Raw genomic sequence first — 22,132 nt, 5'->3', positions numbered from 1 at the left:
CTCGCCTACATCAACAAGCCTCATATGAATTCAAATCTTATTCTTCTGCCAATGCTGCGTCAAGGGGTCGTGGTCGTGGCAACTTTCGTGGTTGTGGTCGAGGCCCTTCTGGTCGTGGTCGTGGTACTAGCTCTAGTGGCCGTGATGATCGATCTGGCTATCAAGGGTCTGATGCACAAGATGATGATGGCCCTATCTGTCAATTGTGTGAGCGCATTGAGCACATGGTACCTGACTGCTGGTACCGTTTCAATAAAAAGTATGTAACTCCGCGTGATGGTGGCACAAGGCCGTTCAAGACTGGTCCTCAGAAGTCAGCTTCCTATGCGGTTCCTTCTTATGGGATTGATACTAACTGGTATTTTGATTCCGGTTCTACTGATCATATTACCAATTACCTAGATCGCATTACATCACGAGAGCGTTATGGAGGCAATGATCAGATCCATGCAGCCAATGGCAAAGGTATGAGTAGAAGACATGTTGGTACATCTAGTTTTCATACACCTCATCATAATTTTTCCTTTAATAATGTGCTTCATGTTCCTGATGCAACCAAAAATTTAATCCCCGTTCATCAATTCACCTCCGATAATGATGTTTTTTCTTGAATTTCATTCCTCTTTCTTCTATGTTAAGGATCTAGACATGAAGAAAACTCTTCTTCACGGTAGATGCCGTGATGGCCTATATCCTCTACCGCACAAGCCTCAAGTTCATCATGTCGTGAAGCCTTCTAAGTCTCGGTGGCATCATCGTTTAAGCCATCCTTCTCCTGCCATTGTTAGTCGTGTCCTTAGGGACAACAAACTTTCTTTTGTTAATGACTCCATTGAGTCTATTTGTGATGCTTGTCAAAAGGCAAAGAACCATCAATTGCCTTACCCCCGGTCGGATAGTGTCTCTTCTTTTCCTTTACAACTAGTGTTTTTGGATGTTTGGGTCCAGCACTACATCTGTTGGTCGGTATCAATATTATGTAAGTTTTATTGATGATTTTAGTAAATTTATATGGATCTATCTCCTTAAAAACCGATTTGATGTGTTCCAAGTCTTTCTTAACTTTCAGCAACTAGTTGAACGTGCTCTTAACAAGAAAATTATCACTATGCAAACCGATTGGGGTGGTGAATATCAAAAACTTAATTCGTTCTTTCACAAAATTAGCATTATTCATCATGTCTCTTGTCCTCATGCTCACCAACAAAACGGATCCGTTGAACGTAAGCATCGTCATATTGTTTAAGTTGGCCTCTCTCTCTTAGCTCAAGCCTCTATGCCTTTAAAGTTTTGAGATGAAGCTTTCCTAACTGCCACATATCTCATTAATCGTACTCCTAGCCGAGTTATTAATTTTTGCACTCCCTTGACATGATTATTTGGTGAAACCCCCTCTTACTCTTCTCTTTGTGTTTTTGGATGTGCATGTTGGCCTAATCTTCGACCTTATAACAAACATAAACTTCAATTCCGTTCAAAGCAATGTGCTTTTTTTTGGTTATAGTGATATGCATAAAGGCTACAAGTGTTTGGACATTGCTACTGGCCAAGTTTATATCCCATGAGACGTTGTGTTGGATGAAGCTATATTTCTGTTTTCTAGCCTTAATCCCAATGTCGGCACTCGGCTTAATCATGAACTCCTTCTTTTTCCTGAAAATAATCATGGTGAGGCTATGAATACTGATGCTACTAACTTGTCTGATGCTTTACCCAATTGTTGTGAGCTGCCTTCTGATGATCCTGGTGCAGGGGCGATTATTTTGCCATCAAAAACACCTCATATGGTGTCCTTTCTATTTTTAGCAAGTGCTGGGGGAGTCTGCTTCCCCTTTGGAGCTACCATCCGAGGCTGACACGGTCCCCGATGCTGATTCGGGAACAAATCCCAGTGTTGATCTCTTGACAGGAGTGTCTGATTCGCTCATCTCGTCTCCTCTGGTGTCGCCTCTCGCAGATCCTCCCGGCACCAACCTGGAGCCGCCACATGTCCCGACAGCCTTACCTGCATCCGATGCTCCAGGATCTTCTGCGGACGCGCCCTCCACCAGCGTCGCGCCGCATGGATCCTCTATGGCGCCTTTCGGATCCTCTGCGCCGAATCAAGATATGGCTATTTTTGGTCGCCGGCCTCTACCTCCTCCGCCTCTAGGATCGCCTCGCCCGGTTCATGGTCCTATCAGGGCCTCTCCTCTTCATCCAAGAACTTGTCTTCAGAATAATATTCGCAGGCCTAAGCTTTATACTGATGGGACTGTTCGTTATGGGCTTTCAACTATTCTTCAAGAACTAGTTTCTTTGAAGGACGCTCTTGCTTCTGATCCTTGGCAAGATGCAATGCATACTGAATATGATGCTTTACTTCATGATCAGACTTGGCATTTGGTTCCTCCTCAGCCTGGATAGAATGTGATTGACTGCAAGTGGGTCTACAAAGTTAAACAACAGCCTGATGGTACTGTTGATCAATATAAGGCTCGCCTTGTTGCTAAAGGCTTCAAGCAAAGATATGGTTTGGACTATGAAGATACATTTAGTCCGGTTGTCAAGGCTGCTACGATACGCCTTGTACTGTCTTTAGCTGTTACCCAGCAATGGAGTATTCGTCAATTAGATGTTCAGAACGCATTTTTGCATGATGTTCTCAAAGAAGATGTTTTTATGAAGCAACCTCCTGAGTTTGTTAATCAATCGCTTCCTTGTTATGGGTGTAAGCTTGCATTGACAAGTTACTATATGGTCTTAAACAAGTTCCAAGGCCAGTTCCAAGGGCCTGATATTCTCGGTTTGGTACTCTCAGTTTAGTAATAAGCTTCAAGATCTTAGTTTTCAAGGTTCTAAGGCGGACACATATTTGTTTTATTTCAGAAAGGCGTAATAGCCATTTTCGTCCTTAAACTATGAACTGAGAGTTTCATCCCTAAACTGCAAAAATGACCATTTCAATCCTTAAACTTCCGCAATCAGCTCAACTTCATCCTTTGGCATGCTGATGAGGCGCTTAGTCACCTAGAGGATATAAAATACCCTTTCTACCCTCTTCTTCCACCTTGCTCATCTATTCTCTTTCTCGCGTGAGTTGCATTTCCTCCTCTCCTCTTTGTCTTCGCCACCCGATCCAACCCCCCTTCCTCCCCTCCTCCTCTTCTCTCCCCGTCGCATGGGATTCCTGTCGCCGGGTCCTGGGAATCATCTTCGAGGCCCTCGGGGTCTCCCGGTTCGTGTCCCCGCCCACTGTGACGATGTCCCGCCGTCCCGGACGAACAGGCTGACCCACACGATCTCCAACGACCAACATGGCCTCGCCGAGTAGCACCACCGGCAGCAACTTCCGCCGCTGGTGACGAAGTCCCCAGTTGGCAACCCTTTCAGCTGCGACATTGTCACCAGCCATCGCGCATGGTGAGGGTCTAGTCTGCGCTGTCTTGGCGGGCCTGCGGGTGGTGGCGACGATCCTGCACCGCGCTCGTGAGCTGCCAAAAGGTACCGCGGCCTGGAGGCTGGAGCGCTTATCCGTGACGACGCGCTTGACGGCCAGGGCCAAGACTGCATCGCGAGTATCGTCATCGGCGTCACTCTGCTAGGTGGCCAGCAATGCTGAACGACGACATGCACATTGCCGTGAGCTGTATCTTGTGCTCCTGGTTGCTGGTAGATTCGATCGGCTAGAGCGATTAAAAAATCGGACTCCATTGTCTGCAGGGAATTCACTGGGGATTTGTAACAGGAAACTGGCATTGCAGTGCTAACCATTTGCATTCTGAACTGAACACTTGGGATCTGTTGCTTCTCCTACACATAGCCCATATGTTGGTTAACGGTCCACAGCTGAGGATGTCGCGCGAGTGCCTACGAGTACAACGTTGCCATGGTCGAGCTCCAGGCCCAACGCCATGCTCAAACTTCCCAGCTTCTGCGACTGGACGCCTCATCAGCCTGCCAACGTAGTGAGCCACGTGGGACGAAAGCTGAAGTTGAGCCAGTTGCGAAAGATCGAGGACCGAAACAATCGTTTTTGTAGTTGACGGTCGAAATTGAGCCTCGGTTGATAGTTTAGGGATGAAAACGGCTATTCCACCTTTTAGAAACGGTGATGTGACTATTTATTTTTTGGTGTATGTTGATGATATCATTATCGTCAGCTCCAGTGATATGGCTGTGGATAAGCTTTTGTCTCAACTTAAGGACGATTTTGCTCTCAAGGACATTCTCTTCATTATTTTCTTGGCATTGAGGTTAAGCATTATTCTGCTGGTGGACTGCATCTTAGTCAGGGCAAATATGCCAACGATTTAATCTTTAAGGTTGGTCTGAAAGACTGCAAGTCAGCTCCTACACCAATGGCTGCTTCAGAGAGGTTAGAGTGTACTGTTGGTGATCCACTTGACCCAGCTGCAGCTACAAGGTATCGAAGTATTGTTGGTGGCCTCCAATATTTGACTCTTGCATGGTCGGACAATGCTTTTGCTGTTAATAAAGTTTGCCAGTATTTGCACTATCCAACTTCTGCACATCTTACTCCTGTCAAACGTATTTTACGGTACATTAGTGGTACACTTGATTATGGATTGAAGTTTGTTCAGTCTTCTTCGCTTGTGCTCAGTGCCTTTCCGGATTCAGACTAGGCTGGTTGCTCCGATGACAGGAACTCTACCGATGGATTTGCTGTTTTTCTTGGAGAAAATCTCATCTCTTGACATGCTAAGAAACAAGTGATCGTGTCTCGTTTGAGTACTGAGGCAAAATACAAGGCTCTAGCTAATGCTACTGCAGAAATTATTTGGGTGCAGTCTCTTCTTTCTAAATTGGGAATTTCTAAGTTAAAGCCTCCAGTTTTGTGGTGTGTGACAATATTGGTGCTACGTATTTGTCGGTCAATCATGTATTTCATGCCCGTACTTAACAGATCAGGTTGATTATCACTTTGTTAGACAGCGGGTTGCTCAGAAGCAACTTTGTGTTCGCATTATTTTGACCAATAATCAGGTCGCTGATGGTTTCACTAAAACACAAACTGAGGGTCGTCTTTGTGAATTTCGAAGCAATCTCAATCTTTACAAGGGTTGTGATTGAGGGGCATGTAGAAGTATATGTGTATTAGGACTAGAGTCCTTTCCTTGTACTATTGCGCTGGTTCTCCCGGCCTCTATAATGAATCTACCCGGCGCCCTATGGGTCAAGCCATTCCATTGAATCTCACACTCTTCATCCTCGAGGTTGAAGCGCGACGAGCGGAACCGCGAGCTGGGGCGCGCGCACTGTCAGCCGCCGGAGGTGCAGGTGGCGGCGGATAGTGGGCGGAAGAACGGGAGGCGGCGGCACAGCAGGACGGCACGGGCGTGGGCGGCCTGCGGTGAGGGAGATGGATAGGACTTACTACTTAGGGCGGCGGGGCGTGCGGACTGCAGCCGCGGCGCCGGCTGCTAACGGTTGTGGAGAGGAGCACAGGCGAGGCAGGAAGAGAAGTGGTTAGGGTGCTTACAGGAGGGTGCAGACGGCCACGGCCGTGATGCCCATCAGTGCTGCTGCTGCTTCGAGCGTAATCTCGGAGAGAATCCGCACGGTGGGCTCCGGGACTGGTCCGTTGCCGCTGCTGCCGCCGACGTGCGCGTAGACGAGCCCTACGCCCAAGAAGAACGTCGCCGTCGCGGAAGCAGGTAGCACGCGGAGAGCAGCCAGACCGAGCGCGCGGCGAGCCTGAGCGCCGCCGTCCACTGCGCCACCTGCAGGCCGCACGAAGAGGAAGTGCTCGAGGAGGCCAACCGCCACGCATAAGATGAAGGCGCCGAGCTCCGAGAGGTGCCTGTTGCTGGCGCCCCCGCCGTCGGCGGCTGCGGCGCGGCGCGCGTGGAGGTAGAGGAATGGTGCGGAGGCGAAGATGGCCTCCATCACGATGAACGGCAGCAAGATCTGGAGTACGGCGCCGTGGAGCGGCGGGGAAGCCTCGGCGGATGTCGCGGTGGCCGTAGCCGACGGGTCGAGGACGGATGAAAGTTGGACGGCGACGGTCGACACGCACAGCGCGAAGAAGGCGATCTTGAGAGGTCCCGCCGCCATGGTGTTTGGTTTCTTGGAGGTGGGGCGAGTGGGGGATCGAGAGGGTCCGATGGTGGGGAACGGTGGGGAAATTAAGGTACCGCGGCAATGTCTCCCTTTCCCCGGTCTGTACAGGTGATGCCCGCCCGCCGGTCCTAGCCAAGCGTGCTGCTGCAATCGAAAGGAAGCGAGAAGGGTGGTAGTGGTACTGTTACCTGCAGGGTGAGCCTTCTCTCTATCTAGAAGATAAAGCATGGGCTGAGCTCCTCTGGAAGCAGCATCTATGAGCAGCCCCCCCGCCCCCCTCCCCCCCCCCCCCCCCCCCCAGCTGCTGACTTTGACTCAACGTTATCCCTGCTGACTTTGACTCAACGTTATCCCGTCCCTTCAAGTAGCGGTGTGTCACTGGCTCCTGACTTAATTTAATACTCCCTCCGTTCCAAATTATAAGTCATTCCAAGAATCTTGGAGAGTCAAAGTATCTCAAGTTTGATCAAATTTATATGATAATATAATAATATTTATGATGTCAACTAAATATCATTAGATTCTTTATCAATTATATTTTCATAGTATATCTATTTCATGTCATAAATCTTTATAATTTTCTCTATAATTTTGATCAAACTTGAGATGTTTTGACTCTCCAACATTCTTGGAATGACTTACAATTTAGGACGGAGCGAGTACTGATTTTGTCCGAATGATATGGAAGAATGTGCCAATGACAAGTATCACTTTGGCAGGATATTTGAGGATCTGGCTCGTGCTTATCCTTTTTCAAATCATACCGCATATCACAGCATCTCATTACTTGTTTACTTTACCGTATTCCCTAAAACACTCAAGTAGAGAGGTCTAATATGCTAGGTTAGACGCGTCACGTATTCACATGTATGTTTCTGTAGTTTAAACAAACCCGAAATTTTAGAAGAACGTTACCTTCTGGAAATTGCGTACTGCGGATGCTTGAATATGCCATTGGGACATCTTCAACTGCTCTGTAGTGCTACACATTCTTTTTGGAAAGTCCCATTTGTCAATGTCCTTTTTATCCAAAAAATGTTTCTTTCTTGCTCTGTTAGGGCGAATTACTATTAGCACAAAAGAGAAACGTATTATGGCGCAGAAGGTGAAATGGAGGTGCTTTTCCGCAACACACTTAAAAACAATAAGCAAGGAGCAAATTAAATGATATCACATCGCACCATGGTGAACCAATGAGATGCTGCATTTCACATCGTTGGATCGAACTTGGCTAACATCAATGTAACGTTTGACGGTTTGAGAAAGCGACGTACTAGTACTTGAGCTATGGTAAAATGCGATCGATGCTAGATTGGGGTCCAGTCAACGTTCAATAGCATTCGAGATTTTTCTTCTTTGTCGATATATCTACTGGCTTGACCAAAAATGGACCAGATTTATAACGCAAAATTTAGAGGGAGAGGCCCCTCGATTTTGACTTAAATCGATAGCCCATGTACAGTGCTTCAAAAAAAATAGTAGTTCCTTATTTTCCTCCTGTCATAAGAAAGTAACTTTTTCTTCCCCTATCTTTGACTTAAAGAAGATCACAGGCAACGATGGTTGTGTGTGTGTGTGTGGGGGGGGGGGGGGAAGCTCCAGCGCATGGTTTGGGTTCGGGGTTGGGAAGGGAATTAGTAGATGCGGGAACTAGAGAAATGGTTGGGGGAGTTGCTAGCTCAGCGGCGGATGGAGGGGCGGTGAGGCGAGGCGGTAGTGGTGCCGCCGGCTGGAGCGGAGGAAGATAGCCGGTGGCAGTGTCAGGGCGGGGGTATCATGATGACATCCCATGCAGAGTCGGTTTAGCTTCCGCCACCGTAAACGAAGTAAGAGGGGGTAGGGCGGTGGCGTCCGCTAGAGTCGAAGATGACAAGGGAGGCAGCTTGATCTCCTCAGATCCAGATGGAGAGGGAGAAAGGAGAGGGGGAGGGATGGCGGTGGGGATGCATCAGGCGGGGGCGGCGTGCGGGTGCGGTGAAGACTGAAGAGTATAAGATAAGAAGAGCTGAAAATGTTTTTCTCTTTTCCTTTACATGATGCTACGTGATAATACGAGAGGATGGGCTCTTGACCGATCACTATTGGGAGAGGCCTTCCTCCAATTTATAACCCTTTTTATGCCATTGTGGTCTAGACAAGCAAACTAAGGGGCTGTTTGGATACTAGGGTTAAAGTTTAGCTCTTGTCACATCGAATGTTTGGATGCTAATTAGAAGGACTAAACTTGAACTAATTATAAATCTAATTGCAGAAGCCCTGGGCTAATTCACGAGATGAATCTATTAAGCCTAATTAATCCACCATTAGCAAATGGTTACTATAGCACCATATTGTTAAATCATGGACTAGTTAGGCTTAATAGATTCATCTCGCGAATTAGCCACCATCTGTGCAATTAGTTTTGTAATTAGTCTATATTTAATACTCCTAATTAGTATCCAAACATTCAATGTGATAGGAGCTTGGAGCCTAAATTTGAATTTTTCCTTTTTTTTCACTTTGATGAACCAAGTACATCCATCGATGGCAATTAATGAACCCAGGCCGTACCAATCAGCTGATTGATTGCTACCGTGGTCCGTGGACCGGCAATCATGCGGCATTGAGTGGAGGAAGTGAAACGAACAACGGCAAAGGTTGATGGCAGTGACTGACTGTGTTGTCAGGCACGGCCTAGTCAGTTGGAGATGATTGTTGATTGCCTCTCCATTTTTGGTTTAAGGTAATGATGGCTGATGGAATGTACTTGCTAGTCGCTAGTGTGTAGTGTAGTCCGATCCATCTGTCACTGTACAAACATCAGAAAAATGATGTAAAAAAACGGACAGGCTCGTTGCTCTCCGACACGCGCCATCTCCTTTCGACGTCGCATCGTCCGGTAATGATTCAGCTGTGTAAAGCCGTCGTCTCCAACTGTAACTTTCTACATGAAAGAATGGCAATGACGACGAGCGCAAGCACGTCGCATCTTCTCTAATCCGCCCGGGCCGGCCATCTAGAATTCTACTGTTACGGTCAAACAAGCGAATCGAAACCCCTGCCCTTGCTACTGTTACCGTCACTCGTCACTGTCCGACGTGTCCACGACGCCCGACTGGCATGGTCAATGACAAACCGCCGATCATACCAGACCGACTTGGAGTAGATTTTCATGTACCAAATCAACGACGAGCAACCGGGAATCTGAAGCAGGACGCGAGAAAAATAATAGAGGTACAGACTACAGAGTGTGTACTTACTGCAAGTAAAACTAATCATCTCCTTCAAATGGATATGCATTATTCTCAATGTTCTTTATTTCTTGAAGTCGCTCTCTCAACTTCCCAAGTCTGAGTCTAAAGATGCCCTTCAAAAAGGTACTCAGTCTAAAGTAGGATGATCTCAGAACTTTTAACAACAAGAGAGAACTTTTGCTGCAGTGGGGCGTCATATCTATCTCTGTAGAATATGCTCCTGATTGCAAAGGAAAACAAGGCACCTTTGTTCTCATTAGCATATCAAAAACAAAAAGCCAAGCTATCATAGATTTGCTGCATCTTACACAAGTCATGCAGTTCATATGGGTAGGATCGTAGGAGTATCAAACTAAAGTGGCGGTCCAGCTTGGAGTATCATTGCCTGGGTCCATGACATACCAAACTGGAGCAATATAATACTTTTTTTAAACGAACCAGCAGGAGAGCTGTCAATTATATTAAAAAGAAGGAGCTCCTAGATGTAAGGATTACAAACTAAATACTCTAACCAAAGATTTAGACAAAAAAAAATCTAAAACATCTCTTAATTAGATCCGGCCAGACAGAGATGATATGTGCTTGGCGCCCGCCATCATCCAGTTGTTTAACTCATCCTTAATTCTGTAGCATATTATGGCAACGGTAGACTCTTTGTGGTTGAAAATTCTTACATTCCTCTCCTTTCAGAGAGCAGTATAATACCCTCCACTACTATGTCTCCACTCTTGTCTCAAATGGTTTCCTTCCATCAGGAGTTGCACAATGCCACATATGTGCATGTGCATAGGTACTTTTAATCTATGTTGCCAAATCATACTATTTATGTAGAGAATATGATGGACATACTGGCATTCATATCCCAGGATCAAATGATAGCAATGTAAGCAATTCAACGTTTGTGGGGACACAACCCACAAACCCATGGCGGATAGATTATCAGGATTCAGGACGCTGAAAAATGAGGAGAATGCACATAATCCAGAAGGTATCACCTATCTCACAAAATGCTTAATCTCTTCTGATGTAAAAAATAGCTTAATCAACAAGACACAGCCACAATCAGATTGCAATAGCAAGCCAAGAAGTCACCAATTCGACTAACTCCATACTAGTGTCAAAAGAAGCAAATTAAAGTAGTGGTCAACCATGCATGGTCTTAGTGTAGTTAGGTTTAGAGGCAAATCTTACAGGATCTTATCTTATTTGCAGGGTGTAATATGATCAACCAGGAGTTGAAGGATATGCTTAACCCTATGACTTCTACCTACAGATGACAAAAAAAAAGAAAAAATAAGAAATTTTCGGCATACAAACCAAAATATTACAGAGAGAAAAAAATAAGAAATTTTAGTTTAGTAAGTGCAACTACAAGTTATTCAAATTTGAACAATCTTTCAATAATAGAGCACGCCTGTCATGCACACCTAGCAAGTTAAGATATTGCTTCCAAAGTAAAAGATCATCAACCATTTTGGATTCAGTACATCAATATTTCCCACACACTTTATTTTACTATAATCAAATTACATCTATGTAAAAATAATTTTTACCTATTAATTGAGATGATAAAGACTTTAGAGAGTACATAGACCCTGGCTGGATCTACATTCTGAAAGTATAGGAACCTAAATAACACCCGGACCTAAATTTAGGGAGCTTATGGGGACCTAAGTGACACAGCCGGATAGTTTAAGGACCAGCCATACATTTTACTCTATAACTAGCCAAACCAGATTGCAATGTAGCCACACAAGATTGGACAGCAAGCATTACACCAGATGTGAGTAGCTAAGGCATGTTCGGTTCAGAGCTTGTGACACCTCAAATTACCTTCTTAACAACAAGCGTAAAAAAAATCAACTCCTTAACAAATGCCAAAAGATGAATTAGTGATCAAGTCTTATTTTACATAGGTTTAAATACAGCCTCATGCCTATTTATGGGCTATATGAAGCTGAAGGAATATGGTGAGGCCTTGATCGCTACCTGTAGTCTTGTACACAAAGTAGAAGCAAAAGTAATTGTCCAGAGAAATTATCAGCACTCATTCAAATCTTTTTAGAGAAAAGAGGATATAACTAACCCCCACAACTTGAACAGAAGCCAGGAAAAAGGTCTTACGGAAGTACATTACAAAAAAGGGAAAATAACAAATATGATAGGAACACACAAACAAGAAATAGATGACTCCAACAAGCCCCCAAAATCCTGAGCCGACTTTTCAAGTCTGGTTCACTTTTGGTGCTTTGGCAATGATGCATATCTTTTTCTGTAGAATAGGCTCTAATTTCAAAAGCCATCTATGTCTTCATCAACCCGTCAAGGTCAAGCTATCATAGGTTTGCATCACATCATAAAACTGAATAACCACAGAAATTTTTAGCAAGTAACCGATTTTCTTTAGATGAAAGGGAATTTGTATTAACCACGGGTTGAACAGAAGCCAAATAAATAACCTTACAAAAGTATAAAAAACAAAAAAATAATAGGAAACCAACAAGCTTTATCTAGATAATCGCATTATGAGTAGATTAATCGGATCATGAACAAAATAAAGGGAGCGTAGTATAGAAATATGTAAGACCAAGCTGTTCTAACCTCACAATATATAGCATGATCAACAAGAACTAGCCGCAACTATTCACGGGTTGCCAAAGTTGCAAAATTGTAAGAGGATTTTTCAGCATGCAACCCGGGGTTGGACATTAGCCAAAGTTGCAAAATTGTAAAAAGAAAACAAAACTAATAGGATCCCAAGAGGCCAAAACTTTATCTAGATAATACTTTTTGAAAAAAAACTTTATCTAGATAATGGCATTATGGGTATATCACTAGGGCCATTAAGAAAATAAAGAACGGACCGTGTATAGAAATCTGCAATTGCATGACTATCACTGTTAACCTCACAAAATAGCATGATCAACAAGAACTGTAGATGCAGCCAGATTGCAACAGAGATGAGGTTTATAACAAGCATGCCAACAAATGCAAGTACCAAGTATGCTCTGAGTCTAAAGTTGCCCTTCAAAAAGGTATTCAGTCTAAAGTTGGATGATCTCAGAACTTTTAAAGAACTTTTGCTGCCGTGGCGTCATAACTGTCTCTGTAGAATATGCTCCTGAGTCCTGATTTCAAAGGAAAACAAAAGGCACCTTTGTTCTCATCAGCACATCAAAGCCAATCTTTCCTAGATTTTGCTGCATCTCACGCAAGTCATGCAGTTCACATGGGTAGGACCGTAGGAGTATCAAACTAAAAAGTGACGGTCCAGTTTGGAGTTTAATTGCCTTGGGTCCATGAGACACGGAAATTGGAGCACCATAATCCTCTCCACTCTGGTCTCAAACGGTGTCTTCAGGAGTCGCGCAATGCCCACTTATGAGCACGTGCATAGGTACTTTTAGCTTTTATAAGAGCGATGTAGGAGTAGAATATCATACAATTCATGTAGGAGTAGAATATAATGGGCATACTGGTATTCATATCCCAGGATTAAATGATAGCAATGCAAGCAATTCAGTGTTCTTGGGGACACAACCCACAATCCCATGGCTGATAGATTATCAGGACATTAAAAAAATGATGAGGAGAGTGCGCATTAATCAATAGGTATCACCAATCTCACAAAATGATGCTTGATTTCTTTAGATGCGAAAATAGCATAATCAACAGGACCTAGCAATAATCATATTGCAATAGCAAGCCAAGATGACACCAGGTGCAGACTACTCCTTACTAGTCTCAAGAGAAGCGAGGTACCAATCATGCATGGTCTTACATTCTAGTTAGGTTTAGAGGCAATACTTACAGGATCTTGTCTTATTTGCAGGGTGTGATATGATCAGCAAGGAGGGGAAGAATATGCTTAACCCTTACTGCTTCTACCTGCAGATGATTGAACATAAGCCAAAATCTTATTTATAAAATTATGGAAACAAACAGAACAACAAACTTTATCTTGGTAATCTCAACCTGCAATCCCATGGGTATCGATGATATCTCAAACTAACAGCACGACAAACTTTATCTTGATAATAAGCAAGAAACTAGCCACAACAAGATTGCAATGTAGCTACACAAAATTGGACAGCAAAAAAGCATTACACTAGACGTGACAAGTTACAGAATATTTGGTTCACAGCTTGTGATGACACCTCAAATTAACACTTAACAACTAACAAGTGTAAGCAATTAACTCCTTAACAAGTGTCAAAAGACGGCTTAGTGATCAATCTTTGTCATACTTTACATAGTTCAAAAGGCAAAACTTACAGCATCATGCCAATTTACAAACACAGTACAAGCAAAAGTAATGGTCGGAGAAATTACCAGCACTCATTCACAGATTTTTAGATCAAAGAGCATGTAACTAAACCCCCACAACTTGACCAGAAGCCAGGAAAAATGCCATACGGATGTACATTACAGAAAGGAAAACAAAAGATATGAAAGGAACCTAATAAACAAGAAATAGATGACTCCAGCAAGCCCCCAAAATCGTTAGCCAACTTTCCAAGTCTGATTCAAAAGTTTCCCTTGAAAAACAAAATCAAGAATCTAAAGCAGGATGACCTCAAAACTTTTAACAACGCCAGGACTACTTTTGGTGCCACGGCGATGTTGCATATCTACTTTTGTAGAATATGCTCTGACTTCAAAAGCCATCTTTGTCCTCATCGACCTATCAAGGCCAAGCTATCATAGGTTTGCATCATCTCATCACAAAATTGAATAATCGGAGAAATTTTTAGCAAGTAACAGATTTTTATTTAGATGAATTTCCTTATATTATCCATGGGTTGAACAGAAGCCAATTAAAGTCTTAGAAAAGTGTGTTTAAAAAAACTACTAGGAAACCAACAAACTTTATCTAGATAATCCCATTATGAGTAGATTAATAGGGCCATCAACAGAGTAAAGAGAGCATTGTATGAAAATATGCAGTCCAGGTTATCCTAATCTCACAATATATAGCATGATCAATAAGAACTAGTCACAACTAGATTTTTTTGACAGGAAATAGCCAGAACTAGATTATTGCAATAGATCCACAAGGTTTGATAGCAAGCAAAGATATGTAGCAAATGAGATGTGACTACCATCTTATAAGACCCAAAAGAAGCCTAAGTGGTCAATCATGGCCTTACTTGCATTGGTATAGTTAAGTTTAGAGGCAAAACTTACAGCATTAAATCTTATTTCAGGACTTGCATAATCAAAATGAACTTGAAAGGAATATGGTTACAGCTTGAATGTTACCTGCATATGATAAAAATGAAAAATAAATAATCAGATAGATTTTCAGCAGGCAACCAAAACTTTTTAGAGGAAAGGGGATTGGTATTATGCCTGCGTAGAACATTAGCCCAACAACTTTATCTAGATATTAGCATTATGAGTATATCACTAAAGCCATTAAGAAAATAAAGAGAGGATCGCATATTGAAATTTGCAATTACATGATTATCACTAGTATCACAAAAATAGCATGATCAAGAAGAACTATAGACACAGCCAGATATAGCAATAGAGCTATACAAGGTTTATAACAAGACAACAGATGCAAGTACCAAGTAGGGCATGTTGGGTTCATAGCTGCAGATTGCTACACTTTGGTACACCTCAAGTTAACTCCAAGGAAATCTAGAAAGATGCCTAAGTGATCAATCATGGCAAGGATCAAGATACCTTAAGAAGTCAGAAATGATACCTAAGTCTGAAAATATGCATAAGTTTAAAAGATAAAACTCACAGCATGATGTCTTATTTTCAGGCTGTGATATAATCAAGATGAAGCTGAAGAAATAATATGCTTAAGCTTCGATTATTGGTACCTGCACACAGTAGAAAAAAGTAAACAATCAGAGAAATTATCAGCACTCATTCAAATTTTCAAGAACAAAGAGGGTGTATAATAACCCACTGAAGCCAGGAAAATGTCCTACAAGTATATAAAAAAATTAAAAAACAATTGCAATACGAAACCCAACAAACTAGAGCTAGAATAACTCCAACAAACCCCTAAGATCTAGAGCTAACATAAATAAAAATTAAGAGTGCAAATGTAGAGAGCCATAACCTGCATAAGTTTCTCCCCTTTTTCATGATACTCTTCAAATTCTGCTGGAAGCTCCAAATCTGAACCTGTAAATGGAAAGTAATGAACCCACTCCAGCAGGGAAAAGCCAACCCATTTTGGTACTTACATTTTCCAGAACACCAATACATGCACCTCGGATTAGTAAAATCAGCAATGATCACATACATCCACAAGACAGAATTAAGATTATTGCATCATATTACCCACCCCACAGTCCCATATCAAATAGTATCAGATGCATGGTGGCAGAAGCATGCATAGAGAAGTTGTTGGATAAAATTTAGACACAAAAGTTCAAGGCATCAGCCCTGACTTAATATTATTACAAATGTCAAAAATCATCATGGAAAAATTAAAATCTGGCCATGTCAGGGCATCCCTGCAATGAACCTTGACGGTATCCAGCCAGTGCATCTTCTTCCAGGAGCTTATCTGCACCACACAAAATGCCACATTGTATCATCAGTGCCAAATTAACTGGGCATTGCAAAAGGGAAACAAGTAACTGACAATTCTCTAACGTAACAGTATATTAAAGAAGGCATGTGATTGGTCAATCACAAACTGTCTACCCAATGACAACTTTAGGCGAACCAAAAAGATTGAATTCGAGGAAGCACCGGAGCAGCATGAGCGAAGAGATCAACGCCAGGAAGCGCCCTGTCCTCCAGTGCGCCCTAATTCCTCCGTTGAAAGGAAAATTTAATCCGGCCTCCGGGACAAGGACACAAGGAATTTATAGTCCAAGAAGCAAGCACAGCGTGTCGCGGCTGCTGACGAAATCCGAGCCGTCGTTCGATGCGAAGCTCAGGCTGCTCAGGCGCTCAGCTCACCATGGATGACACCTGTCCGAGTGGCCGAGTGGGCAAGCTCCAACAGCCAAGCACAGAACAGCACAGTGCAGGACAGTCACTCACTCTCACCTCACACTTGAAATTCGACAATACTCGTCGCAGAACCGCCGCCGCCTCCATCCCAAGCGACAGTACACCACCGACTCATCGGGATCATGCCGTCGCATCTCTCTTGGAGGAGGATTCTGTGCCTGCGCGCTCGTAGTCCTAGCTTCGGCGCAGGGTGCGGGCCGTGCGGCGACGAGGAGGAGAGGAAGCGCAAATTGCAGTCGAAGGACTAGGGGTTCGAGGTGGGGGCGGGGCCTTGCTTGGATGGATCGATCCAGCCGGTGAGCAGGCGGGCCAGCGGGCGCGACCTGGTGGCCTGGTGGAAGTTTGCGATGGGGAGAAGGCGGAGTCGGATGATCGGGTTCGGGTCAGGGACATGACAGCCGGAGAGGTTAGACACAACGCGAGGCGGCACGGCATAGCGAGGCGCCGAGGCCGCAAGGGCGGCGGCGCTAGCAGAAAGGGAGCTGCGGCGCCGGCACCACCAACGCGGGCGGAGGCGCGGGCCGCGGGCGCACGGAGGGGATGTTGGGGAAAATTAAACTTACTAGGCGCCGTAGAGGGCCGCCATGGCCATGAGGCAGACGAGTGCCGCCGCCGATCCGATGGACATCTTGGCGAGGAGCCCAGCGGGCGCCCCGATCGGCCCGTCTCCGGCGACGGCGCCGCCGCCTCCTTCGCCGCCGGCGCGGATGTGCCCGACGATTATCAGCAGCATGCTCAAAAAGAAGGTCGCCGTGGCCGCAGCGGGCAGCGCACGGAGAGCCGCCCGACCAAGCTCCCGAGCTACGTCGTGATCCGCGCCAACTCCATCTGGAGCCGGCACGACGAACAAAAAGAACTCGAGGAAGCCAAGGGATGCACACAACATGAAGCGGACGCGCTCCGACTGGCACCGGTTTCCGGCGGCCGCGGCACCGGCGCGTTGGAGGTGGTGGCGGTACATAAGCGCCATGGAGGTGATGAAGAATCCCCACGCCGCGGACAGCGGGAGGAAGGCCCGGACCACGCTGCCGAGCGCCGGGGCTTGGGCGGCTGCCGCGGTGCGCGCACCCGTCCGCTGCGGGTCCAGGAAGTGGACGAGCTCGATGGCGCCGATCGCGGCGCACAGCGCTGGACCGGCGGCGGAAATTGAGTTCCCCATTGTAGTCGGTACGGTGCTGGGCCGGGCGGGGAGGAGGAGGATCTGGAGCTGAGGAGGGAGGTCCTGGCGCGCCTTTTCGTGGATCGGGGAACAGCGCGCGGCGGTGGTTTTGGGGGGTTTAAGACGAACTCGGGGGGCCGGAGGTCGTAGGAGATGCAGATGCTACTGGCTGTCTGGCTGCCAAGGGGAGCGGCGAGCAGAGATTGCTGCTGGAGTGCTGGTGGAGCGAGGAGGACTAGGGGGCACCGCGTGACTGGGATGCAGCGACCTGGGCTCGTGATGAGTTTCCCTACACCTACCGTTCATATGTGGTGACAACTTAAGAAAGTGAGAAGCAATGTGTGTCTTCTCCTCCTCATCTCCATTTTCTAATGAGCCGGGTACTTAAGAGTTTTCTACTACGAGTTTTGCAAGATTTTGAATATATAATCGCTTAAAGCTGAAAACGGGACGCACTTAGAATGCTAATTGAAGGGCCACGACGACACGTGTAACAGGTCCAGCATGTCCGAGGCAAATGCGTGTGAAATTTCTTGCGCAGTTTTTTTTTTTTGGGGGGGGGGGGGGCGCGGCTAGCCGCCTACTTTAAGTTTATTTCGAGCTTCCAAACTAGTAGCGTATACCTGTGCTATGTAATTGAACCCTCCCTTTAGCTTTTGTTTCCTATGTGCTTAGGATCGAGCCGGCAAAAATCGAGACTCTGTACCAAACTTTAAAATGAGATCTACCTCCCTTTTTTTTTAAGATTGAGTTAAATCCTCTCTTCTTTATTTTTTTCTTACGCTTTTGGTAACCAGATTAGACCGGTTTGCAGAGGACATGATTAGAATCTTGGAACACTAGATGATCCATAATAAAGATAACTGAACATCAATAATTCAATATTATATTAGTCATCAGTCATCACCCATCAATATTGATTAAAATATTAAAAAATAAAAATTAAGTGGACCAGATTAAGCATACCTGGAGATGCAGCGATTTGTAGAATCTAGAATGATGCTGCGGTATATTAACAGAATTGAGGAATAAAAATTTGGTAAGTAACTTACACGGAGGGCTCCTGCTGGCTGCCTGACGACGTCCGTTGCCCTTCCCTCTCTCTGCTCAGGCCTGTCGCCGGCCTCATTGCTTGCTGGCTTGTGGTTCGCTCAACGGCTCAATTGCTCGCTGTCTCGCCACCCAGGCTGCCAGGCGCCAGCCGCTGGCATAGTTCTTCGTCGCTGCCCTAGCGTGGACGGACGAGAAAAAAAAAAAGCGATCGTGTGGACGGGAGACAAGACGTGGAGGCATGCGAGACGGCGGAGTTAGGATCTTGCGGAGACGGACCGAGCTAAATTGACCTGTTTTGCTTCCGGGTGCCTGATGGGCTGCAGGCCTGCGTGGCTACGTAGGAAATATTTTGGGCCCCTGGAAATTGGGGGCCTGTACCGGCCTACCGGCTGCATGCTCATGCGCTCGGGCCTAAGCTCTATGGTCGTTTCTACGGTTGGGACTTGAGACATGGCAAACCGAACTCAAGTCGCAGGGTCGCGGTGGCAGTTTACTCACGCCATTGCACGTGGTGTGATTATGTTATAAGTCGCATCACATCTTTTAGCGTGACCAAAAATGCTAGTTTTTGGTAATTTAGATTGGGAGGGGTTATTTTTAAAATTTTAGATTTAAAAAGGTTAAAATAAAAAAATAATTCGATGAAAAGGGGGGAGCTCTCCTATGTTTAGTTATATATCTACAGGAAGTAGATAGGAAATCCCCCTGTGCCTCACCACCACATAGGTGGCTAGCTAGCCCGGCACAGTCCTAATGGGCTCAAAGCCCTTTATGTCGTACTGGCCCGGCCCCGTCCCACTTGCACACTCTGCTCTGCCAAGTGCCTAAACTGCTCCCACCCCAAAGTAAAGCCACTCAGGTAATCCCCAATTCCCCATGAACTCCTTTTGGTTTGGGACAGTAGCAAAGAAACCATATTAAGCGAGACAAAATATTTATCAAGGTTGATGTGTTCAGGTTTCTTTTTTGAAATGAGATGTATTCAGAATATTCTCCACCTTTACTAGCGATTAGTTTGGAGTCAGATCTGCAGCGATGCCATGTTTCCCGCCCATTTCAGAGGAGCTGCTCGGTTGCTCTCAAAGAGGAATTGCAGATTAACTAAAACAGCCAAGCAGATTAACTAAAGTCCACAAGATTTGATCCAAAAATAAGGCAAGCAGAAACTAGCTTTCACAGCAAAACGAACACTGAAGACAGGGAGAGCAGACGAACCTGCTACTGCTAGGCTGCTAGTGCCACGGCACGAGTGGAAGGCAAGCTGGAAGCAGCTCAGCTAAGGCCATCAAGGTGTCCAATCGCCTTGCCCATCTGCGGCGGCGACAGCAGCAGCAGCAGGTCGCCGAGCGTGGCGACGGAGAGGTGCGAGCTAGATGCAGATTGCAGACGCTCTGCATCTCATATTCTCATTTGAGCCGGAGCTAGCACGTTGACTCGAGAGTCTCCCCATCCTCGTCGCCGTCTAAATAACAAGTGGATAAGAGCAAGTTTAATAACGTAGCTAGCAAGCGGGCTGTAAGGTTTCTCTTAGCCTTTTCCTAGCCCACTCGTACAATGGTTAGCTCTTCACCATTAATACATGGCCCACAAGTCATTCTCACAAAGTTTCTTGGTTCCTGTACCCAAGTTGGCTGTAAGCTTATAGCCCGCTTCTCCTCTCTCACCTCTTCTCTCTCCTCCACGGCAGTATTCAGCCAGCTTACAGCCCCTTATTATACTTGCTCCAGTGCGTGCGGCATCACTCTGCACCAGACATCACTGTGGGCGGCTCAGTGCAAATGCCCAATGCCTCCACCTATCAGAGGGAAGAAACGCCTTACTGTAATCCTGCTCGTTTTACGAGGGCATCTACGGTTAATCATTTGGCGATAGGGGCTAAACAACGTTGTACTAGGAACGACCAGTAATTTTTTTCTCTCGAGGGACGAACCAGTAGTTTTTTTTTTTTGAGTGCACCGTCGACCCAATCCGTGCTAGCCGGTTGTATTTCCTCCTCTTCCACGGGGCGAAGTGTTTTTACAGCGTGAAGTACTGAGGGGCCGATTGGTAGCTTGTATGGATCTCTAGCCAGGCTGGTGGACTGCAAGTAGCTATGTTTGGTAGCTGGTTGGAGTTTTGGGCCAGGGCCCCGAGATGAAAAAGGCACCGGTAACCTCTCAACCACCCACAGGCAGCGGTCGGTCAACGGATGGCGGTGGCCGCGACGGCGCGCAATGGCCGTGCCGGCGCACGGCGGATGGGGCCCGCAGCCGGCAGCGGCGATGGGCGCGGGCTGCGGCGGCTCGAAGCAGCCGCGGCGGACGGCGGGGCACGGCGGAGGCGCCGCATCTCAAGCGGCCGCGGCGTGCGGTGGCGGGCGGGGTCGCAGTGGCAGCCTGGTCGAAGCGACCGCGGCGCGCGGCTGGTGGCGCGAGCGGCGTGCGCGTGCGAGGTTCCGCGGCAGGCGGGGCAGCGAGCGGCAGGCGTGAGCAAGCAGCCGCCGCGGGCGGCTTGGGCGAGCCGAAGCAGCAGCGGCAGGCCGCGGAGGGCACACGGGCAGGCGTCGCCGGCGCTAAGCCTCAGGTTCAAGCTCTAGCACCATATACCCGAAATTCCAAGGGAAGCGTCGACGATTTCGAGGGAAACACCAGCCCAAATAGAGCCAGTGGAAGAACAAGAATTGAAGGAAGAGAATGTGCCATTAATTCCTTTGGAATCGGCGGGCAAGCACGAGCATGAAGACAAAAGCCGAGGAAACAGAGCTCCTATTGGAAGAACATGTGAAAAAGCAGAGGAGAGAGGATGTGGAGGAGGCCGCGATGGCTCGAAGCAGCAGCGGCGCGGCAAAGCGGGCGGGGGGCCAACGGCGGCGGTGCGAAGCCGCGAGGAGCGGAAGCGACGGCGAGCTCGTCTACGTCGGCAGCGGCGTCGGTGGATGGGTAAGCCTACCGTAGACTTTGTGCAAGGTAAACCTACCAGCGTGTCCAAGCTACCAAACATGATTTGAGAAGAGCCTGGCCCATCTCTACAGATAAAAACGAAACCAAGTAAAAACGTCGTAAGTCTTTTGCCTTTCGGTCCGTCGGCGCTACACGGTGTACGCGCCGTCCGTCGCCGTGAATCGCGGCGCCGGGAGCCACATCATCCTACGATCGAAGGAGAGGACCTACCTGCGCACGAATGTCCCTCACCGCGAGCCGTCGATCGTAGGCCCTTAGATCGCACTGTTCCTTATCCTCTCTTCTTCCTCACGCCTCCTACCCTCACATCGATACCCTCCGCCGCCACCACACGTCCACCACTAAATCCACAGCCGCGTCCTCCATCATCGTCCAGCCACCGTCGCCATCGCCTGTTGCGGCCGTGCCACTGGAGGGAGGCAAAAGGTGCGGGGCGGAGGACGAGGGAGGTGCCGCGGCGGGTGCGGCCGGGCCAAGGTGGCGGCGGTGGAGCCGAGGGAGCTCTAGGACCCGTTTTCTCCCATCGTGATCCATCAGCGGCAGGCCAGCTCCGCGCGGGCTCGGCTCGACGCCAACGGCATCAACAGCACAAACCCGCGGAGCCGCAGAGGGTGGCACACGCCCGGCGTGCCGGAGAAGCAGGCGTTGAGATGGTGCACAAGGACACCGTCCGCCAACTCCGCGATGACGAAGAC

At 46.8% G+C, this 22,132-nt stretch overlaps 1 protein-coding gene across 23 annotated transcripts; it reads right to left on the bottom strand.

Moving 5' to 3' along the window:
- Positions 1-9,302: 9,302 nt before the first annotated feature.
- LOC117852835 (uncharacterized) lies at positions 9,303-21,080 on the bottom strand. Of its 23 annotated transcripts, none has more exons than XR_011897997.1 (5): positions 19,714-21,080; positions 15,379-15,443; positions 13,108-15,133; positions 10,488-10,563; positions 9,303-9,702 (listed from the first exon to the last, which is right to left on the bottom strand). XR_011897997.1 is itself a non-coding variant. In XM_034735115.2 (2 exons), coding segments are annotated over exons 1-2 (597 nt in total). In that variant the 5' UTR covers positions 17,446-18,487; the 3' UTR covers positions 15,580-15,830. The 23 variants fall into 23 exon arrangements, 1 of the variants encoding a protein (XP_034591006.1); XR_011897990.1 differs by having other exon boundaries at positions 9,303-12,424; positions 13,108-13,184; positions 14,484-15,133; XR_011897996.1 differs by having other exon boundaries at positions 9,303-10,563; positions 13,108-13,184; positions 14,484-15,133.
- Positions 21,081-22,132: the final 1,052 nt, after the last annotated feature.

This window comes from Setaria viridis, chromosome 4 (assembly GCF_005286985.2).
Source record: "Setaria viridis chromosome 4, Setaria_viridis_v4.0, whole genome shotgun sequence".
NCBI lineage: Eukaryota > Viridiplantae > Streptophyta > Magnoliopsida > Poales > Poaceae > Setaria > Setaria viridis.
Note: the sequence above shows the minus strand (reverse complement) of the source record. Positions and strands in the feature narration are given on the sequence as shown.

Coding starts and splice junctions, on each gene's coding strand:
- LOC117852835 (XM_034735115.2), bottom strand. CDS start 17,445: ATGGGGAACTCAATTTCCGCCGCCGGTCCAGCGCTGTGCGCCGCGATC.